Genomic DNA, 18,047 nt, shown 5'->3' on the forward strand with positions numbered 1-18,047 from the left:
AAAAGTTAGGATCATTAGAGACATTGATAAATGAGAACCAGTTTTTTAAATTATTTACCTTTAAAATTACATGGAGAACTTGTGTTCATTCTCCCCTCCCCACCACCGATTATAGAGAAAATAGAAGGTAAAAGGCAGAAGTTGCTGCAAACACGCTAATTGGACTTCCTTTTGTTTTATTTTTTCAGTCCCCTGTTCTTAGGTCTCCTCGTATGGAGAGAGCTCTCCCCTCCTTTAGCTAAGTGATTTAGACATTTGCCTCTTTATAACCTACTCCTAGATTGTATGGCATAGTGCATATATGGCGTGTTCAGTCCAGTCTGTCTCAAATGAATTAAAGACTGAACTTTACTGTTCACCTTTGGTAACAGGAGCACAGTGTCTCACTGACTGCTCAGCCTTGCTCATTCTCCTCTACCAACTGTGGAAAAGTAGTCCCTTAAATGTAGCTTGTATTTCTTATCTTCAAATTATGTCACCTGCTTAATTATTATACTTCTGAATGGATATTAATATTAATTCTCTTCTTTCTGTCTGCCTTTTGGAAATCTGGGAATAAATTTAAGTAGATAAAATATTTGCCAAAATTCTGATATCAGATTCTTAGTGATTAATTCATTTCTGTCTGCTAACTACAAATGAGTATATCTTTGTTTGCCAGATATCATCAATAACTCCTTCTCTGATACACATTTATACCTCCATTTTCTTCAGTAATCTTTTTTGTGCTTTCCTACAAGAATCATTCTGCCTAAAAAGATAACTGAGATGTGGGTTCTTCAGCCAGTTTTTTCTCAAGCCATTTCCTGTTCTTTTTCTTATCTCATTTAATCCTCCATCCTTCCTTTCCCCTGTTATACTCAGAGTTCCCAGTTCCAGTCATTTACACTATGGCATAGCATTAGTTAACAAGAATGTTTTAAACAACTTCCTGTTTTCATCCGTTATATTTGCTTTAGTTTCAGATTTTAGAAATACTTGAAAATATAAATATAAAGAAAATTTAAATCCTCTCTCAGAGATGCCCACAGTTCAGTTAACATTTCCAGATATATCCTTCCAGTTCTTTTTCCTAAGTCTGTAGACAGATACATGTTTTAAAAATTGGAATGATATAATAGTGTCTTATTACATTTATCCTCGATATTATTAAACAGTCTTTGAACATATATTTTAAAATGTTTGTATTATATTCCATCATATGGATATTGTAACAGCTAAGAAATTCATTATTTAGGAGGAATAGTTTTACATGAATTGGTATAATATTTGATTTTTCTCTCGTGAGAGATAGCAAAACTTAGATGTTACTTTCTTTTTTTAAGATGTTCCTATTTTTAAAATTAAATGAAGAATTGTGTTTTCAGAGAAAGAAATTAGGAATGTTATAAGGAAATTTTGGTATATATGCTAGTTGTATGACCTAGGATGAATTTAAGTGAGGTCTTCTGAGCCTGTTTTCTCATCTGTAGAGTAGAAAATTGATAATAAGTATTTTTCTTTCAAATAGCTGTTGAAAGGATCAAATGATAGATAAGAGTTTACTTCAAACTATGTGACAGAATTAACCATGCAAATGCAAAATGCTTTTTAATATGTGTTTCTCTGAGATTGATCCAATTTATTTTATTAATAGGAACTCTGTCTAAACATCATTCCAACGTTTGCAAATCTTATAGACTACCCATCCATGAAAAATGCTTTGATACCAAGAATTAAAAATGCATGTCTGCAAACATCTTCCCTTGCTGTAAGTAATTACATATTTTTATTTGTCTCTCACTTCTCATTGGCTTAGTAATTTTCTTATTGTTTAGTAATCATTTTATAGTTTGTTCATATATTTCATCTTGGCTCTAAGTATCCTATAAATAGTACAATGAAAGTGAGCAATAGCTGTCATTTGCCTGTATATATAATTTTATAGTATTCCATCCCTGACATTACTCCCTGTCTGCTAATGCTTCAGTAGAAAATTCGAGTAATTTTTTTCTTAATCCTCTTTTGCTTTAAGCCACAATTTATTTTTTTTAACCACCTAAGTTGTTTTCTGCTTTCCTTAGTTTACTTTAAAAAAAATAGTTTTATTGATATTATGATCCTGATTCAAAGTATTCTATCTTAACAAATTCTAAAGAAGAAAGTAGGGTGTGAAATATTTATCCAAATAGTCAAGAGACTATAGATAAAATTTTGATAAAAGAGCTCCTAAATACCAGGTTTTAGTGACTATATTAAAAATATATTTAGAAATATAAAACTTCGGATAGGGCAGATACAATTTTCACATATTGTTAAAATATTTAAGAATGACTTGAACATGAATTAGAGAAAAATACTAGAGGCCCAGTAAAATTAATCATTTGATGGGAGAGTGTAGTCCTTTTTATAGTTGAAATGACCTCAGGAAAATATTCTTAGCAAGCAAATATATAGTAAAGCTTCTTAAATCTTAATTACTTTATTTAAAATGACATGAAATTAAAATCATTCTTTGCCTTTAGGTACTTAGTATCCTGGTAAAGCAGTCATAAATTTTCTGAAACAAATCAAGAAAATTTATAAATATGTGAATTTTCTATATTAATAAAGGATGAGAGCTTTTAACTTTTCTTTCATTTTTGAGATTTTAACATATACTTATATGAAGATTATACTCATGCTTACAATATTTTGGTCTAGATTGTGAAGACTTTAAATGACTAATTCAGTTTACCTCTTTTAATAGGTACGTGTAAATTCATTAGTGTGCTTAGGAAAGATTTTGGAATACTTGGATAAATGGTTTGTACTTGATGATATTCTACCCTTCTTACAACAAATTCCATCCAAGGAACCTGCGGTCCTCATGGGAATTTTAGGTAGCTGAAAACTTAATGTCATTTGATGCTACTTTACTGTTTTATAGTCATGCAAGTAAACTTCTCAGTCTGTGGAACCATTTTGCTCTCTTTTCATGTATATAGCATTCAGTAACTGATGATGGTGTAAATGCCATGATATAACTTTTCTCTCTGTTAATTTTAGCAAAAGTGGTGGTACCTGACATTTACAAAGGGATAAAAACATTTGGGAATCCCAGCTCCACAAATATCATGATAGGATGTAGTTTTCCCTCTAAAAATGATACTAAATAAGAGAGGCAAACAAAGCTACTTGAAATGCTGATGCCAATCATAATAGTAATACCTAATGTTTATTTGTTACCCTGGTGGCTCAGACGGTAAAGCGTCTGCCTACAATGCGGGAGACCCGGGTTCAATCCCTGGGTTGGGAATATCTCCTGGAGAAGGAAATGGCAACCTACTCCAGTATTCTTGCCTGGAAAATCCCATGGACAGAGGAACCTGGTAGGCTACAGTCCATGAGGTTGCAAACAGTCGGACACGACTGAGCGACTTCATGTTCACGTTTTAAGAGGCACTCTGCTAAGTCTTTTCTGCATTATCTTATTTTGTCCTCTCTAAAATCTAGTGAGATATGGTACTTTTATTTCTGTTTTACAATAAGGCCATGAGGTTTAGATAAATGAAGTAAGTTATTCAAGATTATACAGCTAAAAAGTGGTAGAGTTGGCTCTTAATTTAGATATGTTTAAATATGAACACAAGGCTTCTGTGGTGGCCCACTGGTAAAGAACCCAGCTGCCAATGCAGGAGACATGGGTTCAGTCCCTGGGTTGAGATTCCCTGGAGAAGGAAATGGCAACCCACTCCAGTATTCTTGCCTGGGAAATCCCGTGGGCAGAGGGACCTGATGGGTTACAGCCCATGGGGTCACAGAAGAGTTGGAGACAACTTACCAACTAAGCAACAACAACAAAATATGAGCATATATTTTTCAATGCTAAGTGCTAATAAAGCATTATGAGCTTTACAGCACCTTCTAGTCCATCAGCATGTAATTATAAATCATTTTATTAAAAAAACTCTGAAATTGTTTATAAATAGTTGAAGTCCAATCTGTAAATGCTGGAGTCTGTGATACTATTAGCTGTAGAATCACATAAACATTAACAAATTACTAAACTTGAAGTTCTGTGTTAATTTTGAAGAAAATCTATGTTATTCAGCCATGTATCTTAAATACCTACTATAGTGCCTGATTTATAGAATATCCTCAGTAAATATTTATAGGAATGGTCAGTAAGTAAGCTGTTGTGGACCTCTGTAGACATAAGAATTTTTGTGATACATTATGAAACTTTTGAGCTCAAGGAAATTAGTCTTCTTGACAAGGAGTCTGACACAGTGAAAAGAGACCTAACCCCAATTCTGGCTGTGCCAGTTCCTGGATTAACTTTGAAAAGTTTCTTTATCTATCACATAAGGGTAAAATAATATCATTATAGGAGTTTTATGAGAATTCAGTGAGACCAACTGAAGGGAAAGTAATGAGCATAGTGCTCTGCAAACAAGCATTTAGTGGGCATACAGAGTTACTTTGAGTATGTAACTGAAGTATGCATTAACTGGAGAATAATAGGAGGTGGTGTGTTCTAAAGCTTTAGATTATATACAAAACTCTTATGCCATGAAAGCATTCAGAGATTGAGGAGCAGATGTGCTCAGTTTACCAAATGAAGGCTTTGTGAGATAGTTGTAACAGCAGGGTCTTGAAAGTTGAGTAAATATGTAAGACAACAGAGAAGGATTGTGTGGAGTTAAATTATTAAAGTTCAGAGATGTTGAGTCTGATTGGTTAAAGTGAATAAAGGTATAGGACCTATGCTTAGACACTTTTAAGTTTGAGTGAGTAGTCTGAAATATATATTTAGCTGTGTTCAGAATACAGAAACATTTCTGTAGCCTTACTGCTACACTGTAAGAACTATACCTGATTCAAATAGGCTTTTACTGGTACTATCATTGTTGTTGTTCAGTCGCTCAGTCATGTCTGACTCTTTGTGGCCCATGGACTGCAGCGCGCCAGGCTTCCTGTCTTTCACCATCTCCCAGACCTTGCTCAACCTCATGTCCATTGAGTTGGTGATGCCATCCAACCATCTCGTCCTCTGTCGTCCCCTTCCCCTTCTCCTCCTGCCTTCAATCTTTCCCAGCATCAGGGTCTTTTCTAATGAGGCAGCTCTTCGTGTTAGATGGCCAAAATATTGGAGCTTCAGCATCAGTCCTTCCAGTGAATATTCAGGATTGATTTCCTTTAGGATGGACTGGTTTGATTGTCTTGCTCTCCAAGGGACTCTTAAGAGTCTTCTCCAACATCATCACAGTTCAAAAGCATCAATACTTCAGTGCTCAGTTCAGTTCAGTCGCTCAGTTGTGTCCCACTCTTTGCGACCCCATGAACTGCAGCACGCCAGGCCTCTCTGTCCAGCACCAACTCCCGGAGTCTACCCAAACCCATGTTCATCGAGTCGGTGATGCCATCCAACCATCTCATCCTCTGTTGTCCCCTTCTCCTCCCACCCCCAATCCTACCCAGCATTAGGGTCTTTTCCAATGAGTCAACCCTTCGCATGAGGTGGCCAAAGTATTGGAGTTTCAGCTTCAACATCAGACCTTCCAATGAACACCCAGGATTGATCTCTTTTAGGATGGATTGATTGGATCTCCTTGCAGTCCAAGGGACTCTCAAGAGTCTTCTCCAACACCACAGTTCAAAAGCATCAATTCTGCGGCACTCAGCTTTCTTCACCGTCCAACTCTCACATCCATACATGACCACTGGAAAAACCATAGCCTTGACTAGACGTACTTTTGTTGGCAAAGTAATGTCTCTGCTTTTAAATATGCTATCTAGGTTGGCCATAACCTTCCTTCCAAGGAGTAAGCGTCTTTTAATTTCATGGCTACAGTCACCATCAGCAGTGATTCTGGAGCCAAAAAAAATAAAGTCTGACACTGTTTCCACTGTTTCCTCATCTATTTCCCATGGAGTGATGGGACCAGATGCCATGATCTTAGTTTTCTGAACACTGAGCTTTAAGCCAACTTTTTCTCTCTCCTCCTTCACCTTCATCAAGAGGCTCTTTAGTTCTTCTTCACTCTCTGCCATAAGGGTGGTGTCATCCACATATCTGAGGTTATTGATATTTCTCCCGGCAATCTTGATTCCAGCTTGTGCTTCCTCCAGCCCAGCGTTTCTCATGATGTACTCTGCATATAAGTTAAATAAGCAGGGTGACAATATACAGCCTTGACGTACTCCTTTTCCTATTTGGAACCAGTCTGTTGTTCCATGTCCAGTTCTAACTGTTGCTTCCTGACCTGCATACAGGTTTCTCAAGAGACATGTCAGATGGTCTGGTATTCCCATCTCTTTCAGAATTTTCCACAGTTTATTGTGATCCACACTCAAAGGCTTTTGGCATAGTCAATAAAGCAGAAATAGATGTTTTTCTGGAACTCTCTTGCTTTTTCGATGATCCAGCGGATATTGGCAATTTGATCTCTGGTTCTTCTGCCTTTTCTAAAACCAGCTTGAACATCTGGAAGTTCACGGTTCACGTATTGCTGAAGCCTGGCTTGGAGAATTTTGAGTGCTCATCCTTCTTTATATCCAACTCTCACATCCATACATGACTATAGGAAAAACCATTGCTTTGACTAAATTGACCTTTGTTGGCAAAGTAGTGTCTCTGCTTTTTAATACACTGTGTAGGTTTGTCACAGCTTTTCTTCCAAGGAGCAAGTGTCTTTTAATTTCATGGCTGCAGGCACCATCTGCAGTGATTTTGAAGCCCAAAAAAATAAAGTCTGTCCCTGTTTCCATTGTTTCCTTATCTATTTGCCATGAAATGATGGGACCAGATGCCATGATCTTCATTTTTTGAATGTTGAATTTTAAGCCAGCTTTTTCACTCTCCTCTTTCACCTTCATCAAGAGTCTCTTTAGTTCTTCTTCACTTTCTGCCACAAGGGTGGTCTCATCTGCCTAGCAGAGTTTATTGATATTTCTCCTGGCAATCTTGATCCCAGCTTATGCTTCATCCCAGCTTGTGCTTCATCCACCCTGGCATTTCACATGATTGTACTCTGCATAGAAATTAAATGAGCAGGGTAACAGTATACAGCCTTGACATACCCTTTTCCCAATTTTGAACCAGTCTGTTGTTCCATGTCCAGTTCTGACCGTTGCTTCTTGACCTGCATGCAGATTTCTCAGGAGGCAGGTGAAGTGGTCTGGTATTCCCATCTCTTGAAGAATTTTCCACAGTTTATTGTGATCCACACAGTCAAAGGCTTTTAGCATAGTTAGTGAAGCGGAAGTATTTTTTCTGAAATTCTCTCGCTCTTTCTATGATCCAACGGATGTTGGCAATTTGATCTCTGGTTCCTCTGCCTTTTCTAAATCCAGCTTGAACATTTGGAAGTTCTCGTTTCATGTACGGTTGAAGCCTAGCTTGGAGAATTTTGAGCATTACTTTGCTAGCCTGTGAAATGAGTGCAATGGTATGGTAGTTTGAACATTCTTTGGCATTGCTTTTCTTTGGGGTTGGAATGAAAACTGACCTTTTCCAGTCCTGTGGCCACAGCTGAGTTTTCCAAATTTGCTGGCATATTGAGTGCAGCACTCTCACAGCATCATCTTGTAGGATTTGAAATAGCTCAGCTGGAATTCCATCACCTCCACTAGCTTTGTTTGTAGTAATGCTTCCAAAGGCCCATTTGACTTCGCACGCCAAGATGTCTGGCTCTAGGTGAGTGCTCACACCATCGTGGTTATCTGGGTCATTAAGGTCTTTTGTATAGTTCTTCTATGTATTCTTTTCACCTCTTCTTAATATCTTCTGCTTCTGTTGAGTCCATAGCATTTCTGTCCTTTATTGTGCCCCTGTTTGGATGAAATGTTTCCTTGGTATCTGTAATTTTTTGAAGAGATCTCTAGTCTTTTCCATTCTATTGTTTTCCTCTATTTCTTTGCATTGTTCACTTAGGAAGGCTTTCTTATCTCTCCCTGCTATTCTTTGGAATTCTGCATTCAGATAAGTATATCTACCAAAAAAATACAGGCTTTTACAGTTACACTGTTTTAAGCCAAAGAATATGGGATAAGTGTGTCTTGATATGTTAAATCTAAACTGACAGTAAAGCTGAAATCATTCTGATACATATGTAAGAACATTCTTCTTCAAAGCATTGATAAGGAAAAATTTGTAACTGTACTGATTATCAAGAGTTTTATATAGATACATTGTTTTTCTGATTTCTATTTTGCAGTATTGAATTATAACATTTATTTTATTCTTTTTTTTAAATCAGGTATTTACAAATGTACATTTACCCATAAGAAGTTGGGAATCACCAAAGAGCAGCTGGCTGGAAAAGTATTGCCTCATCTGATTCCCCTGAGTATTGAAAACAATCTTAATCTCAATCAGGTAGGAATATTTTTGTGCTTTATTCAGTTTATTCAGCTTACTGTTTTCTTACCATTGAATGTATAAATATATTACACATAAACATTGATAAAACAAGGAAAAATATGTTGAAGAGGTATATGAAGAGAGTGCTTTTTACATTCAAAGTAAGGAGTATATGAGTTATAAAGAGGGATTATTGACAGCCTTGTTCAGGCAGTCAGTTAAGTCGCTCAGTCGTGTCCAACTCTTTGCGACCCCATGAACTGCAGCACACCAGGCTTCCCTGTCCATCACCAACTCTGGAACTTACTCAAACTCATGTCCGTTGAGTCAGTGATGCCTTTCAACCATCTCATCCTCTGTTGTCCCCTTCCTCTCCTGCCTTGAGTCTTTCCCAGCATCAGGGTCTTTTCCAATGAGTCAATTCTTTGTCCCCTTCCTCTCCTGCCTTCAGTCTTTCCCAGCATCAGAATCTTTTCCAGTGAGTCAGTTCTTCGCATCAGGTGGTCAAAGTATTGGAATTTCAGCTTCAACATCAGTCCTTCCAATGAATATTCAGGACTGATTTCCTTTAGGGTGGACTGGTTTGATCTCCTTGCAGTCCACGGGACTCTCAAGAGTCTTCTCCAATACCACAGTTCAAAAGCATCAATTCTTCTGCTCTTAGCTTTCTTTATGATCCAACTCTTATGTTTGTATATGACTATTGGATTTGGGGAGGGAAGAAAGTAGTTTCTAGAGTCTTCCTGTAATATGTGGTATTACTGAAATAAATTCTTTCTGAAGTACCATAAGAATTATTTAACTAAATTTTAACTAAAACTTGAACTATGTTTTGACATTGAGTTGGGTATTCTTATGAACTTTAATTATTTGAAAGTTAGATTATGTATATTTAATATTCCTACTAGCTTTTTAGAAAAGAAGGTTTATTTTAGCCAAACATGTCATTTTTATAATGATCTGAATAACGAATAATTTTTTATGCATCATTAAACAGACTGGGGGCTTCCCAGGTGGTGCTAATGGTAAAGAACTCATCTGCCGAGCAGGAGATACAAGAGATGCAGGTTTTAATCCCTAGGTTGGGAAGGTGCCCTGAAGGAGGGCATGGGAACCCACTGCAGTATTTTTGCCTGTAGAATTGCATGGACAAAGGAGCTGGCGAGCTGCAGTCTGTGGGGTTGCAGAGTCGGACATGACTGAAGCGACTTAGCATGCATGCAAACAGATTGTGTTCAGATGTGCACATATCAGGTGGTCAGTTTTGGATTAGTCTAAAAAAAAATCAATGTGTAATAACTGATGGAGTTGAATTTATTTAAGACTGCTGAGTAATAACTGTTAGCTCAGAATATAAAACTTATTGAGACATGTTTTCTGGAACTTAAAATATCACCACTGTACAAAGATACTGTAAAAGCTTGCTGCGATATTCTGAGCTAAAATATGTATAGTCTATTTTTGTGTCATCAGATCTATGGGTCATATTCTGGTAAAAATAGAGAATATTATGAATAACTTATTGAATTTTTTTATTAGATTACTTTGTTGCTAACTTGAAACATCATAACTATATCAATTTCTTATTATACCAGTTCAATTCTTTCATTTCCGTCATAAAAGAGATGCTTAATAGATTGGAGTCAGAACATAAGACTAAACTGGAGCAACTTCATATAATGCAAGAACAGCAGAAGTAAGTAGGTTGAATATGAATTGCACATGGTCCAGGAGTGACATTAAAGTTATGTCATGGTTGATTTCCTAGAATATGGATGAGAAAAATTGAAGGATTTCAATTTGACTTTATGTAAAGCATGTAAAAATTTTTCAGCAGATGAAATTAAACTGAGTTTAAATAGAATGTTGTTGAAAATCTGATGTTATTTTTAAATACAAAAGCATAACATGATATAATCTTAATGTTTTCTCTACATAAAGAAAATTCTGTTTCTGAGAAAAATCTCTTGTCATATTAGCCACCAGCATTGTAAAGTCAGGGTGCTGATTACCAAGAGCACCACTTAAAAGTTTTTTTCAAATCTGTGAAATCCTGGTGTTTTGATTTCTCCCTTTCTCTTTTATCTAACCTTTGAAACATTTACAGAGAATTCATTCCATGTGTAGTACCACAGCATCTACCTCTTTTGTGTGTGTGTTTTATAGAGAGGATTTTCTAAATTATTTGCAAAATATTAGTATACAAAGGATGAAGGGAAAGATGAAAATTATTCCATAGAAAATGCCAGTTTTTATGATCAAATCTTCACTATATTCTTTGCTCCAAAGAAAAATACATGTGTTTAGAATGCCCATTAATGTTTAATCCTGAGCCAAAGATATCTGAAAATCAGTAAAATTGATACTAGTCACGAACCAAATCCTCCAAAAGAAGCTTTTTTGGTCTTGCTCCACTGTAAGGTAAAGGCTTTATGGAAGTAAATACACAATGTGTAGAATTACATGAAATAGCCATTTGTATATGCTACATATTCTGTGAGATATATATGTCTATACATACATGTATTTATATATATATGCTATCAATGGATTGACTGTGTTAGCATAGGAACCCTGAAAATCTTTAAAAATTACAACAGAGAAATTTTCTATCTAGTATTTATACTTGAGGTGTAAATGAACCTTCTCTTTTTTTTCTTCCTATCTAAATAAATCTTACCTATTTTTCAAGGCATAGATGTTGGCCACATCTTTCATTCAGTGATATAGAATTTATTGTTAGAATCATAGATTCTGAACTTAATCATGTTAAGTTCCCATATTGTATCTTGTCTCTCAGTGACCTGTCATATGGTAAGAACCGTCCTTGCATGATTTTGTTGACACCTGAGTAAATTCTCCAGTAAATCTCAAATGTTTAGTTTTTTAAAAAAGACTTGTATACAAATGTTACTTGTAGGGGCAAGCAGACACTAATAGTAAATAATGAAAAAGATTATGACTCTCCTTAATGAAGCTGCAGTTTGTTTAGGTTGTAATAAATTCTATGTGGGTGAACTATTTTTAGGACAAGTATTTTAAAAACACTTCTTTTTATAGCTTTGTCATAACTCAGCTCTTTCTTACAGATCTTTGGATATAGGAAATCAAATGAATGCTTCTGAGGAGACAAAAGTTACAAATGTTGGGTCTCAGGTAAGAAGATATTTAGATTATTCTAATTTTGGGGGGGGAAAAGTAGTTGACAGTGCGCTCCATTTCAGAAGCTTCTGATCTTTAAGCAGTAAAGTTTTGCACATTGTTCAACTGGTTGATCTTTTTCCGTTTCAGCAGATTGACAAAGTCTTTAATAACATTGGAGCAGACCTTCTGACTGGTGGTGAATCAGAAAATAAAGAGGATGGGTTACAGAATAAACAAAAAAGAGTAAGTTTCTTTACTGTTCTTTTGATACTCATATTTATATTACATGACTTCTATAAACCATAGATTTTTTGTTGAGAAATACTATGTAGCTTAATAGAAACATTCTTTAATTATCTTTATGAAATTTAACAGTTATCAGTGGATCATGACCTAACCCATGTTGAGAATAAACATGCTTAATATTTTTAACTTCCTTTGTTATTCATTTTCCCACATTGGTAATGTTTCTAGGTTGCCTGACTTCTTGTCCTTTCTATTGTACTTTGCCAGTCACATCCCTTGATTAATTCTACAGTGTCTCTTCTCTGCTCCTGATTTTGAATAATAAACTATAAAACTATAGTTTCCAGTTGAAATGTTGGTTTCAGTTCAGTTCAGTCGCTTAGTCGTGTCCGACTCTTTGTGACCCCATGAACCGCAGCACGCCAGGCCTCCCTGTCCATCGCCAACTCCCAGAGTCCACCCAAACCCATGTCCATCGAGTCAGTGATGCCATCCAACCATCTCATCCTTTGTCGTCCCCTTCTCCTCCTGCCTTCAATCTTTCCCAGCATCAAGATCTTTTCAAATGAGTCAGCTCGTCGCATGAGGTGGCCAAAGTATTGGAGTTTCCAGCTTCAACATCAGTCCTTCCAATGAACACCCAGGACTGATCTCTTTTAGGATGGACCAGTTGGATCTTCTTGCAGTCCAAGGGACTCTCAAGAGTCTTCTCCAACACCACAGTTCAAAAGCATCAATTCTTAGGCGCTCAGCTTTCTTTATAGTCCAACTCTCACATCCATACATGAACACTGGAAAAACCATAGCCTTGACTAGACGGGCCTTTATTGGCAAAGTAATGTCTCTGCTTTTTAATATGCTGTCTAGGTTGGTCATAACTTTCCTTCCAAGGAGTAAGCGTCTTTTAATTTCATTGCTGCAGTCACCGTCTGCAGTGATTTTGGAGCCCACAAAAATACAGTCAGCCACTGTTTGCCCATCTATTTCCCATGAAGTGATGGGACCGGATGCCATGATCTTAGTTTTCTGAATGTTGAGCTTTAAGCCAACTTTTTCACTCTCCTCTTGCACTTTCATCAAGAGGCTCATTAGTTCGTCTTCACTTTCTGCCATAAGGGTGGTGTCATCTGCATATCTGAAGTTATTGATATTTCTCCCGGCAATCTTGATTCCAGCTTGTGCTTCCTCCAGCCCAGCGTTTCTCATGATGTACTCTGCATATAAGTTAAATAAGCAGGGTGACAATATATAGCCTTGACGGACTCCTTTTCCTATTTGGAACCAGTCTGTTGTTCCATGTCCAGTTCTAACTGTTGCTTCCTGACCTGCATACAGGTTTCTCAAGAGGCAGGTCAGGTGGTCTAACAACATTTTTGATACTGATGTCTGCATCAAATTCAGTGTCTGTCTTTTTTCTGAGATCTACTTTGCCAACCTTTAAGCCCACAGTATGTCCTCTTACAATTTTGTAAACCACAGTGTCTTGGTTCTACACATACAGGTACTTGAAAAATGTTGTTTGTTCATGTTTTTTTAAAAAGATTGCTTAATTCTTACTTAGCTTTTGATGAGTTCTTAAAATATTTTTTGGAGTAAGATAAAAACAGTTGAACAAGAATCTCCCAATTTTATAGCTAATTCATGTTGTACAGCAGAAACTAATACAACATTGTAAAGCAATTATCCTACAATTAAAAATAAATAAATAAATGAACGGTATATATTGAAAAAGGAAAAAAACCAAATAGAAAACCCACAAAACTAAACTATAACTGACTTTAGTTATACTGCTATGGCAGTCACCAATACAGTAGTTCATAAACTACTTGGTATTGTCAAGTATTGTCAAATGGTATTATCAAACATACAAAAACGCAATGTTCTGCTTTACAAAGGAAATTATGAAAGTTGTCAGTTAACTTTTTTTTTTGCTGTTGTTTTGTTTTAAGGCATCACTTACACTTGAAGAAAAACAAAAATTAGCAAAAGAACAGGAACAGGCACAGAAGTTGAAAAGCCAGCAGCCTCTTAAACCTCAAGTTCACACACCTATTGCTCCAGTCAAGCAGGTCAGAGTTCATTTCTTTTGTGTAATTCAAGCATACTACTCTTAAAGAGTAAGGTAATATAGAACCTAGTCTACCTACTAGTGTTTTATGAAAATGTATTTCAGAGAATACTTTAATATGTAATTTCTAAGAAGTATGGGCATAAAGGATTTTCCAGCAACTCCTCAATAACCTGCCTAATGTACAATGTTTTGTGATAGTGCTTGTTACCAATAAAGAAGAAGCTAGATTAATGGGACAGTTCTTTAAAAATACTAGGTCTGTGATACTAATTCAACTCTGCTCACTTTGAATTGATCAGGAATATTATGTTGTGCATTTATGTATTTTTGAGCAAGAAATAATTTTAATTTTTTGGCTTTTTTGTTACAGTCATGTTTGTAACTTGATTTAGGGATTCTTACCTATATGTCTTGACCAGTATTTATTTCCTTCTATGTTCCAGGCACTGTTTTAGGTGCTGGTTTTAGAACAGTGGTTAAGTTCTCTGCTTGGAGAAAGTTTACACTCTTACTGGTTTCAGAAATAACTTTATCTTAAAAGCTTTCTTTAAATTATTTTTGTTGTTATTGTCTCCTAATCATTAAACTTTTTCCTCTGGGAAAAATCTTTGTGGGCCAAGAGGCAAAATATTTTGTAGGTACTTATATAAGAATAAAGAAATTTAGAAAACTAAATTTCCACACAATTGTGATGAAAGTCAAAATACAAAAATAATAAAGTATCCTTTTCCGTGGGGCTTCCCTGGTTGCTCACTGATACAGAATCCGCCTGCCAGTGCAGGAGACCCAGGTTCTATCCCTGTGTTGGGAAGATCCCAGGGAGAAGGAAGTGGCAACCCGCTCCAGTGTTCTTGCCTGGGAAATCCCACAGAGCCTGGCAGGCTACAGTCCGTGGAATTGCAAAAGAGGCACACAACTTAGCGACTAAACAGCAACAACATCCTTTTCTATAATACAGATCTAATGAGAAAAATGCAATTCTGCTTTTTGGTGGCACAATGGGGGAGACAACATTTCATTTAATTGGAGTTTAAAGTTTTGTTCCCTGTCATCAAATTGTTGCAAATGTTCATCTTTAAAGAGCCTTAAATATGTGGCAAACTGGGTTTGGCCTGTGAACTGTGTAGTTTGCTGTCTCAGTGTAGACAAGCTTAATTTTAACTTGTCCTTCATAATAAAATTTATCAAGCGTTTTACTAATTTTAAAGTAATTTGGAATAAAGTAATTTCCTTGTATTTTTCAGACTAAGGACCTGACAGACACTTTGATGGATAACATGTCATCTTTGACCAGTCTTTCTGTTAGCACCCCTAAAATTTCTGCTTCAAGTTCCTTCACTTCTGTTCCTTCCACGGGCCTTGGCATGATGTTTTCTACACCAATTGACAATACAAAGAGAAATTTAACAAATGGTCTAAATGCTAACATGGGCTTTCAGACTTCAGGATTCAACATGCCAGTTAATACAAACCAGAACTTTTTCAATAGTCCAAGCACACCTGCAGTGACCAAGATGACACTGGGAACACCTTCCACCTTGCCAAACTTCAATGCTGTGAGTGTTCCTCCTGCAGGTGGAAAGCAGACTCAGCAAAGACCCACAGATATGTCTGCTCTTAATAATCTCTTTGGCCCTCAGAAACCCAAAGTTAGCATGAACCAGTTATCACAACAGAAACCAAATCAGTGGCTTAATCAGTTTGTACCTCCTCAAGGGTCTCCAGGTATGGGCAGTTCAGTAATGGGAACACAGGTGAACGTGATGGGACAATCTGCCTTTGGAATGCAGGCTAATCCTTTCTTTAACCCACAGAACTTTGCACAGCCACCAACTACTATGACCAGTAGCAGTTCAGCTAGCAATGATCTAAAAGATCTTTTTGGGTGAGGTGTCATGCTCCTATTATTGAAGGATTACTTCAGTTTTAATCATGGGTAAGCTGATTTACATCTTTATATAGCTGGCTTGGAGGAAGTACTTCTATGGGAGAGTGGTCCTGTGATAGGGAAAAAAAAAAACACCTGTTTTCATGCCAGCATAGTAGTTGTATGGACTCCTAACAGTTGAGATTTTTAAAGCATTGAGGATTTTTTTTCCTCTTACCAACTCCTCTTCAGGTTTTTAAAAGACCCAACCCATATCAATCTCAATGAGAAAAAAAAGACACCTGAGTATCTTGAATAGCAGAATTTTTTAATCAAATGTTTATTTTGGCTTGTTTCTTGGTATTATAAAAGTTGAGTTGATGATAATTGCAAGTTTCATCTGTTAAATACTACGTGGTACACAGTCTACCTTCACAAGTCATTAGTCTTCATTTTAAATATGTGAAAAATCTTGATGCTGTATTGATTTGTTTGCATTTAGTACAACTGAGAAAATAATACACATAATGAAAAGGATTAGGTCATTTGCTTTTCCAGTCTTATTCTCAGATGAACTAATGTTTAGTACAAAAGACTGAGCAAATACCGCAAAATTTAATTTAACCTTAATTTCATTGGTTCAAACTAAAGGCATTATTAACTATCATAAATGCAAACTGATCATTGTAAATTATTTTTTAGCATGGTCTGCCTCAAGTAGTAATGTATTTTTCTCTGTTTACTTGGATATGTTTAGAGTCACTTTTTTTCCTCCTGTGTCACAGACAGAAGAGGTATGTACTGATTTGTACAGGTATTTGACAAAGCCCTCTCTGTGCTTTTTCCTGATTGCTGCCTTCATGCTTCATTTTGAATTCAAACTTCAAAGGTTGCAGCATATATGAATTGCATTTTCAAAAGGAGATTTGTAAGAATTAAACTATATTTAATGAGTAAACTTTTGAGATTTCTGCTGTATTGTTTCAAATGTAATAAACTTTACTTCTCTAAAAATGAGCACTTGTATCTTCTGGATGCTAATAGATTAATTTTCAGCTTGTTAAGTCTGACGTCATCACTTAGTGCATCTGAAGTTTAATTTTTTTCTTGGAATTTTAGGGTCTTTCATTCAAACATTTTTATGTTCATAATTAACCATTTTTAGGAAAAGAGGGATAAATTCTTCTAACAGGAAACATGCTTTCTTTTTCAAGGCCTTTCTCTGATGTTTTCCTTTGATTAGCTGATCAGTCAACTGTGGAGTCTTATGCCATAGATGTCATTTGTGTTTTGTTAAGTTATATTCCATCATTATAATTTTAAACCGATCTTTCAGAGAACTATAATGTATTATATTGTAACTGCTGCCATAAAGTTGTGGATTTTAACTATCAGAAACCAGCAATCATTTGAAATAAATCCTATGAACTTTACTGTGCTGACACTACATTTATTCATTGAAAAAATATATATCCTCACATTGAACATATACTACTTAATTATAAGATATAATTTGATAATATTACTGGCAGCATTCAGTAAGAAGGTATTTAAAAAAATAAAAAGTCAGCTTTACGTCTGGTTTTTCTTTGGGTGGTACTTTTTACATGGTTTTAGGAAAGGACTCAGGAATGTTGAAGAAACTTACCAAGAAATGAAAAGCACCAGGAAGATAAATGTTTTTGGCAGATGCATTCATACCAGATTGTATCTTATTTGTAACACAATATCTATCTTGAGAAAAGTTTACATAAGGGGTAAAATTGCGTAATGTTGAAGAATTTTTCTTAGTAACAATTCAGTAGTCACTGTTCTTTAGGAAGTTGCTTTTTATTTTGTAAAATAACTTTAGTTCAGTGTTGAACTGCTAATAAGAAAATTTACTATAACTATATAATTTGAAAGTCTAAATATAAAAACAGATTATTTGAGAAATATTTGTGATTCTTAGGTAATTTCCACATCTTGAAATTTGTTCATTCATTGAGGTAATGGTGCTATATTTTTAGAAAATTTTCTATACGTTTTTCCTCCTTTCTTGAAGGTATTTTGTTTAAGTCATTTCTATCACTTGAACTGTTACCATTGCCTTTTTCTGTTGTGAAATTGCCTCTAAAAATAGTGCTGTTTTTAGGCTTGTATTTCTATGTGAACAGAATTTTCAAAGTATTGGATTACCTTAAAATTATTTCAGATATCGACAGCATTTAACTCCCTTGTGCATAGAGTAGAAATTGGTAGTTAAAAAGCACCTGTCTCCAAAAATTACAAGAAAGATTCCCTTTATTTGAATTGGTTCTTTATTCTCCTAATGCTAAAGTGTGTGGTATATTTGGAGGATGCATAAAAGGAAATGGAAATAGACTATGTACTTGGCTGGGGTTTGTTTAATT

At 35.7% G+C, this 18,047-nt stretch overlaps 1 protein-coding gene across 11 annotated transcripts in view; it reads left to right on the top strand.

Annotated features, from left to right (window-relative positions):
- SCYL2 (SCY1 like pseudokinase 2) overlaps window positions 1-17,087 on the top strand; it is a 55,479-nt gene extending 38,392 nt beyond the window's left edge. For 4 of the 11 annotated variants that reach the window (XM_081595398.1, XM_081595399.1, XM_081595404.1 and 1 more), the window contains 8 exons: window positions 1,637-1,750; window positions 2,729-2,861; window positions 8,223-8,341; window positions 9,922-10,022; window positions 11,416-11,482; window positions 11,618-11,713; window positions 13,666-13,785; window positions 15,032-17,087. In XM_081595398.1, coding sequence (XP_081451524.1) covers window positions 1,637-1,750; window positions 2,729-2,861; window positions 8,223-8,341; window positions 9,922-10,022; window positions 11,416-11,482; window positions 11,618-11,713; window positions 13,666-13,785; window positions 15,032-15,676 — 1,395 coding nt within the window. In that variant the 3' untranslated portion in view covers window positions 15,677-17,087. The remainder of the gene's footprint in view (window positions 1-1,636; window positions 1,751-2,728; window positions 2,862-8,222; window positions 8,342-9,921; window positions 10,023-11,415; window positions 11,483-11,617; window positions 11,714-13,665; window positions 13,786-15,031) is intronic. The other 7 variants (XM_081595407.1, XM_081595408.1, XM_081595406.1 and 4 more) reach the window with 3 other exon arrangements.
- The last annotated feature ends 960 nt before the right edge of the window (window positions 17,088-18,047 follow it).

The sequence above is a fragment of the Giraffa tippelskirchi genome, chromosome 4, assembly GCF_054371585.1.
Source record: "Giraffa tippelskirchi isolate mGirTip1 chromosome 4, T2T-mGirTip1v1.2.pri, whole genome shotgun sequence".
Classification (NCBI taxonomy): Eukaryota; Metazoa; Chordata; class Mammalia; order Artiodactyla; family Giraffidae; genus Giraffa; species Giraffa tippelskirchi.